The sequence below is a fragment of the Alosa sapidissima genome, chromosome 23 (assembly GCF_018492685.1).
Source record: "Alosa sapidissima isolate fAloSap1 chromosome 23, fAloSap1.pri, whole genome shotgun sequence".
Classification (NCBI taxonomy): domain Eukaryota; kingdom Metazoa; phylum Chordata; class Actinopteri; order Clupeiformes; family Clupeidae; genus Alosa; species Alosa sapidissima.
Genome location: NC_055979.1, coordinates 8,420,430 through 8,428,794, shown reverse-complemented (window position 1 = coordinate 8,428,794; position 8,365 = coordinate 8,420,430). Strand labels below are relative to the sequence as shown.

At 42.1% G+C, this 8,365-nt stretch overlaps 1 protein-coding gene across 1 annotated transcript in view; it reads right to left on the bottom strand.

The window, feature by feature from the left end:
• LOC121698644 (transmembrane protein 163-like) overlaps nt 1–5,544 on the bottom strand; it is a 54,314-nt gene extending 48,770 nt beyond the window's left edge. Inside the window, exons 1-2 of the mRNA XM_042080928.1 lie at nt 4,950–5,544; nt 4,244–4,363 (exon numbers count right to left, since the gene is read on the bottom strand). Coding sequence (XP_041936862.1) covers nt 4,244–4,363; nt 4,950–5,127 — 298 coding nt within the window. The 5' untranslated portion in view covers nt 5,128–5,544. The remainder of the gene's footprint in view (nt 1–4,243; nt 4,364–4,949) is intronic.
• Between the last annotated feature and the right edge of the window lie 2,821 nt (nt 5,545–8,365).

The following is an 8,365-nucleotide window of genomic DNA, read 5'->3' as shown; positions in this document are numbered from 1 at the left end:
CCTTTCTGTTTAATGATCACTTCTCCTCCACACCCAACACATAGTTCCTACAGATAACTTGTATTTGTTGTATTGTTTTGTTTGTTTGTTATTGTGTTTCCCTGCCTTTGTCTCTGTTGTATTGTTTTGTTTGTTATTGTGTTTCCCTGCCTTCCTACTATGTAAAGCGACCTTGGGTTTGAGAAAGGCGCTATATAAAATAAACATATTATTATTATTATTATTATTATTATTATTATTATTATTATTATTATTTTAAGGAAAGGGAGAGTAAAAGAGAGAGAACATGAGTGTTTGAGCGGAGGAGTGAGAGAGGAGAAAGTAGTGGTAGAGGTGTGTGTGTGTGTGTGTGTGTGTGTGTGTGTGTGTGTGTGTGTGTGTGTGTGTGTGTGTGTGTGTGTGTGTGTGAAAGAGGAGAAAGTAGTGAGTAGAGGCTCAGAGAGATCAAAACCAGTGGTGTGTGTGTGAAGAGAGAGGAGAGGGTGTGAGTAGTAAGTCTGTGAGGAGTGTGTGTGTGTGTGTGTGTGTGTGGTGTGTGTGTGTGAGAAAGAGGAGAGGGGGTGTGAGTAGAGGCTCAGAGAGAGCAGAAGCATAGGAATGTGTGTGTGAGTAGTGTGTGTGTGGAGTGTGTGTGCATATTGTATAGACTCCGAGAGAGCAGGAAGGAAGCTGACTAGCACTGCTACAGATCTGCCCCTCACTCACTCCTCATCACAGATCGGAGCTGTTTATCTGGAAGGAAGGAAACTCTGCAGGCAACAACAGGATTCCTGCTCCAGTCTCTCTCTCTCTCTCTCTCTCTCTCTCTCTCTCTCTCTCTCTCCCTCTTTCTTCTCTCTCCATCTCTCTCCATCCCTCTCTCTGTCTGTCTGTCTCTCACTCTCTCTCACTGTTTCTCCCCCCCCCCCCTCTCTCTTTGTCGTGCCCGTCTCCAGTCTGTCTCCTGTATCACACAGTTCAGTCTGACGCGGTTCTGAGTTCTGTTTCAGGACTTTCTCAGCTCCGCCCCAGGTTCCAGGGTTCAGAACCGCCACATCAGTGCCTCAGTGCTAACAACCGCCATTTGGGCTCTAATAGGTCACTGGCGGCTGGTGGGAATGACGCAGAATAACTGCTAACTTCACACGTTCGTATCTGTCTCTCTCTCTCCCACCTCTCTCTCTCTCTCTCTCTTTCTCTCTTTCTCTCTCTCTCTCCCACCTCTCTCTCTCTCTCTCTTTCTCTCTTTCTCTCTCTATCTCTCCCACCTCTCCCTCTCTCTCTCCCCCCCACCCTCTCTCTCAAGTTCAAAGTGCTTTATTAGCATGACTGTTTGAGCACAGTGTTGCCAAAGCCAGTGTTAAGAGTAACACAGTAATATCAGCAACCATTAAAAAGGGAAAAAAATACAGCAATGTGGGTATGGGCAGTAATGCAAATACATTCTCTCTCTCTCTCTCTCTCTCTCTCTCTCTCTCTCTCTCTCTCTCTCTCTCTCTCTCACACACACACACATACACACACATTCTCTTTCGCTCTCACTCTCTACTCTCACACACATACACACACACTCTCTACTCTCTCTCTCTCTCTCTCTCTCTCTCATGCACACACACACACATACACACACTCACTCTCTACTCTTTCTCTCTCTCTCTCTCTCTCTCATGCACACACACACACACACACACATACACACACTCACTCTCCGTCACTCTCTCTCTCTCTCTCTCACTCTCTCTCTCAGTCACATACACAGTGGAGCCTGTGAGAAGGGCACCATGTGCTGGTGTAGAACATGGGTATAAGAACACTCCCAGAGAAGTGAGAGCGATAGTCTTTCACCATCACACAAACAATGTTTGTTCTTTGACCCAGATCTGAAAGTTACACGATAGATGATATCTGCAAACCAACTTCCCTCTGCGCGCCTGGTGTTTACAGTTTTTCTCGATCGTTTTGATACCTGTGTCAACTCTGACATCATGTTCTCAAAACAGTTAACACCCGTGTCTGAACAAAAGCACTCTGGACAAAATGACACATTTTGCTTGCAAAAGGCTGTTACTCTCTCAAAACACTTAAAACATGCAGCAAAAGTAAATCTTGCCTTCAAACACTACAACTTGTTGCCAATTCAAAAACACTCTTTAATCAATCATTACACACTTGACAACAAAATGCAAAATCTAGTTCTCAAAATGAGCATTTTTGCTATGTCTGTTCCATTACTTTCTCATTTTTCTGGTATCAGAAAAAAACTGTGAAAAGAAAAAATGTACTGAATAAAAAATAATTTATTCATTCCTCCCAAGATGTAACTGTCATTGACGTGTAAGACATACAGCAAACACCTAGCAAGATACTGTAAATTTCATTGAACTACAACTTTCATCGAAATAAACCTACAGTATACACTTTTTGTACTGTTTGGTCTCCACCAAATAGGCAATACAGTACTTTGTCTAAATGTGCATTAGATCCATACTTGCAAATAGCAACACAAAACAGACATTTCTTATGTAAAATGAATGATTGCTGATTGAAGAATTGTGCAAAGGAGTTTCACACAGGTGTATCAGAGATTCAGACTTATGCAAGGAATCTATACCACCTGTGAAAAGATGTTTGCCTTTTGTTTAGCATGGGAAAACCAATAGAGTTTGGGGCTTTTGAATGACATCTGTGCTAACTGTTTTGCAAAAGGGTGTGAGAAATGTGTGAACCCAATGAAAATGTGTGAACACATTCGCAAGAGATTACTTCTGCTGTGCAAAGAAAGTAGTCATGAAGACCAAGTGGGTTCCAGTTTACTTAAGCAGGTAAAAGCAATCGAGAAAAACTGTAAGTTAAGTGTACTCACTGCAAAGCAAAGCAAAGCTTCACCCTGCGATCCTTAGCCAGGTATGATAAACGTGACGTAGGTATTTACCTATTTGGGGCATTTAACAGCACTGTGCACTCTGGACCATATTCTACTTTAAACTATGGAGATGAATTCAGTTCAACACCTTCTTCAGACGCACCGACTCAGTTGGGTTTGTAGTTTTGAGGGTCGTGGGTAGAGTCACTGGGATTAATGGGGATTTGTTTGATGGGGAGTTCTCATTGAAGACTGCTGGGGTGAGCTTTAAGGCCACTCTGAAGCTGAGTCTGCACTTACTCCAGTTCAGAACGGTGGAATAAGTGTGTGTGGGGAGGGGGGCACTGGGGACTAAGACCGGGACAGTGCTGCATTTCTCTCTTTTTACATTGTGGGTTTGGTGCTCAGTAAAACAGTAGAACACAGCATTCCCCCAAACTTCAAATGGACAATTAATGCCAAGATTTAAAAAGGTCATATCTAATGATGACTTATTTGTATAAGTTTTCAAAATCACCTCAAACAACCAAACCTATAATAATTTCTCGGAAATAGCAAAACATCTCTCTCTACCCTCACTTTTTAAACATTTAAACATTTAAATATGTATTTATATTTATGTATGTGTGTTTGTATGTATGTATGTATGTATCTATGTATGTATGTATGTATGTATGTATCTATCTATCTATCTATCTATCTATCTATCTCTGTCATGCTGACCCTGGGCCCCTTCCCCTTCTCTCTGTAACTTTCTTAAATTCGGGGAATATCTGTGCTCGCTCGCAGTCACTCCACTTCCTCATTGTGTTCAGAAGGGCGATGACTCAGTCGGCCATCAGCTGAAGGTTGTGAGGTGCCGTCGTGTCGTGTGACTGACAGGCGTGCAGGCAGAACTCAACAACCGAAAAGCCACTGAATGCCTCCTCATGGTGACTCATGTGTGTGAGAGTCACACTGCTGTATACGCATGGCAGCCACATGGGCTCCATCACCACCAAGGACGTGCCAAACACGCGAAAGAACGTCAAACAGCCGACGTTACCGCCACGCTTCTTTTGTGCCACAAGGAGAAAATGAATCTCCTTATCAGAGAGCGTGTGTGGCCACTAAGGCCCCATCTACATGTGGTTGACAGTTAAAGCTGCATCGATCATTTTAACCCTCGCTGCAGACTGCAGACGCACTGAACTGACTGTAGGACAGAATTAGTTATTTGCTGCTAAAGTTTTAAAACTAAAATTGCTGTAACAGACCCCGTACTGTGACAATGTCTGCACACCAACACACAGGAGTTCCTCAAAGTCACCAGTATACAGATAAGTTGCTGTAAGGCACCAATACACACACACACACACACACACACACACACACACACAGATTTATGAGAGCCAGACTCACTGAAAGCGGCTACAGCCAGGATGAGTGTCACTACGATGGACAGCCAGGATACCCATAAGGCCTTCTTGCGGTACTCCTGTGCTTCATGTGGTTTCAGTCGTGTGCTGCTTTCCAATAAACCTGTCAAGAGCAGCGAACAGGAGAAGAGACATATAGATGACCGACAGGCTTCTGCCCTCTGGGAGATGGATATGGACACTGACACAGAGATCTGATTTATGCTGTTCATGTATCACAGTGATCCTTTCCACTGCTTCTCAAAACTACATGTTGTTAAATCAGTACACAGAATCAGCTATCTGTGTCAAGTGTAACTGTTAAATGATAGGCCTACAAGTTGGATTTGACTGGCTAGGCCTATAATTCACAAGTTTATTTAACACACTTTAAGACTCAGACATTAGGCGATTTGGTAAGTTATGACAGTTTTAAAGAAATTGTAGTGACTGGCAACAAAGCACTAGGCAGGAGCACATACACACAACACACAGACATATACACACACACACACACACAAACACACACTGCCATACACATTTATACACAGGAGGGTCTGGGGGTCTCGCTCTGGCGCACTTATGCATAATTCATCTCATCTAAAAGTCAATAATTAAAACAGAAGCTGCGGTGCCTCCAGCCGCTCAAGAGCATCCGAAACTTACAACCAGCGGAGCTGAAATGTAATAAACAATTGTTGTTTCTTTACCTTTGTCCTCAACATTGTCGCTAATTTTCATTTCCTGGTCCATGGTGAACGGGTCTCCCTGACTCGGTCTGCTAGGTAGCTGCTGATCTGGAGGGTCGCACTGCCCGTTTTGAGCCGATGGATCCACGATAGTGGGGTCCGGGATGGGACTAGGATCCGGAGCCAAGGCGTCAGTCATCGTCGTTCAGGTGCGGGTCTAATTAGGCATTCAAATAATTTCACACCAGGGCGAGAGGTGCAACAATCCGGCACGCGCGTGCAGCCCGTCTCGAGGAGGAGTGGTGCGCCGCGAGCTTACTGCGTGTCTGAGAGCGCAATCAGCGCGCGAGAGAGCCCCTAGTCCACAACACACACTCGCTAAGAGGGAGAAGACTACAGCAGCCACACTCTAATTAAAATGTCCTTTTCTTTAGCTAGACCTTTCCCCCGAATTGCACGAGATTCACGCACGCAGCCCTGTTGTGTACAATATTGCAGGTCACTGACAAGACGGCTGGCGACAGCCGGTCCGCACAACGCAACTCCTCTCAGCGCGCGATGCTTCGCATCTGGCCCAGAAGAAGAGATAGACAACATCTACACTGCGCTGAATGTACCGGGCAGCATCGCACTGTTTGTTTTGAACGCGCTTTAGATTGAAAACTCCAACAATATGATGTGTTTGCAGAGAGGGAAAGTTTAGCTTATGGAATTTTACACCCTTTATCTTTTTTTTTATGATATGTTTACATTGTCGATATGGTTTTGGTTACGCGGCATGACATGGCACAAATAAATCTAACTTCTAAAGTGTAATCTTAGGCTGTTTGTAAATTATTTGTCTTCATAGGTTACTCCTCCAAAAAATGGTGTCAAAAATAATTTTAAAAGACATTAAAAAGAAGTCAGTCTAAAACAGAGGCTCAAAAACATCAACGAGATTTAAACCTGATATCACAACACATGGTTTGCATTTTCCATGTGTTATGCTGTGAGGATCAGGATTGCTGTCTAGTTTTTTCCTGTTTGTATTGGTGGTTTGGTTTAGCACAAGTGTGTCGTTCAGTCAACATTCGACGTAGGTAATCAATGGCAGAACACGCCTTTAAAACATATGGTGGGTTTTGCTCGTCAGAAAGTCTCTTTCCTTGACGTCGGTAGAATGAGAAAAATATTATTAATACCTTGCAACACAGCCTTGCTCCTAAATCTACTTGTAATAGGCGTGTGTTCAATTTATGAGTTGACATATTCACCTGACGAGGCTTATTTTGCTCACATTGGGCTACTAGACTTTGTTGCCATCTTGTGGTGGTGTTTGGACATTGAAAAGTCATTCACTTAGAAAAGTATACCCTACTCTAAAATAGAGACTTATATTAAAGGTAAACTATGCAGTATTGGCAATTTCCTTACTGTTTTCTCGGTTTTTGCTTTTTTTCCGCTGGCTTTGTCATGACGAATGTCTGAGAAACTCCATCGCTACCTTTTTCTAGCCGGTGCCTGGGTATGTGTATTTGAATGCAGTAAAGCAATTTGTTACACTCGTTTTACTTCCTGACGCTGAGGCTTAAAATATGGTAATCAACTTTGTTTCTAAACATGTTTCAAGTAAATTCTTCAGAAAGCCATCAACCTGTTTCATGGTCCTCTTTGTTCATGAATTTTTCATTATCCGAGACAACAATTTTAACCATGCACATTAATTTCAAGCATTTTCTCTAGTCTTGATCTTAAATCTGAGCATGGCATTGAATTCCCTATATATGTGAAAACCTATAAAAGCACATTACATTCAGGTTTTTACCTTGTACAGTCCAAAATATAAGTGATTAATTAGATTTTGACCCGGCGGCGGCGGCGGCCATATTGGATTTCTCCATTTTGAGGCATTATGGGACATTTTTGAGCCTGGCATACAGAAGATTTGAATTCAGCACCCTTCAAAACCCCTAAAAATGTTGTATGCCAAAAATGAACATGATTTGCCTTCAGGGTTAATTTCTTTTAAAATTCACAGTTGCAAGGGTGGTTTTTCCGCTCACAGGCGCTATAGGGGGAAGCGAGATGGCCACCATTCAACCCGAAAAAAGTCATATAACCATTCCAATGACTCTGAAGCTTTTAAATGAAGGTAAATTACGCGAAAAAACTTGCATATTAAAAAACTGCATAGTGTGCCTTTAAGTGAAGATCATTGCACAACTACCTCCTTACTAATCGGAGTACCCAGAAGAATCTATCTAGCTATCTATCTGGGTTCTGGGCTAGGCATGTTTTGAGTAAGTCAGTTGCCGCCTAAGTCAAAAAAATAATGTCCTTCACCAATTCACACTATATAGTGCCACTAGCAATAGGCTACTGAATATATGACACACTTAGTGAGAAAAATGCAGCAGACTGCTGTGCTCTCTGACTTATGTCAGCCTTGAAGATCTTCAGGCTACACATAGCCAACCAGTGACCGTCTATGCTAAAAATTTAACTGGGAAATGATCAATTATAAGCTATTTATGTTGAATAAAAACATCAACAGACACACACATATGGAAGGCTGTGTCAACGATAGAAAGAAATTTTGGGGCTTCAAGGCCATGTCTGACACTTTGGGTTGCAAAGACAAGAAAAACATGGCACAGTAATGTCTCACTGTGATGCATTGAAATATATTTAGGGAAAGTTTCTGCTGACAGTCAGGCAGTTTGAACTCAAGAATAGCATCAGATAAAGGTTGTTCATTTTGACAGGGTCCTTCAGCTAAATTCATGGCCAACATCTTGCATGTCTTATGATGGAAAGAGAAAGGGAGAACAGAGAACCCTGTGATCTTTTCAGGACCGATTCCTCTCGAGCCAAATACACAACAGAGATCTGAGAAAAATGTCGAGAAGCTTCAGTTCCAATGTCCTGATAAAACTGCAACATCTAAGCAGTCAGCCATGCAGATGAAAGCAAAATAATGTGGAAAAACGCCTAATTATCATGGAAAATACAGTCCCCCAAAATATATTACATTGGCTGTTTAACAGTAAATGAGCAGATTGTAAGTCAAGAAGAATAGGTCTTTTCTAAAAAGCCATCTGTTAGTTTCTTCTTAATCTTTAACTGCCACTGTCTCTCCCACTGCAGCTGACATCTCTCTCTCTCTCTCTCTCTCTCTCTCTCTCTCTCTCTCTCTCTCTCTAAATCTGAGACAGGTTTTCATACAGAGCTATAAAGATTTAAAGATGAAATCTGTGTTTCAGTTTAGTGAAATTTAAATGTTTTGTGCTCAACAGCCAATGAAATTATACCACTCCCAGGACTGAGCAAATGCTAAATGGCTCACTCTTTTTTTTTACCTGTTTTACTTTATTTTATCTACGTCTTGCTTTATTTATTTTTATTTTACTTATTTGTTGCTTTTAACTTTGTTTGAATTTCCACTTTTATTTTAC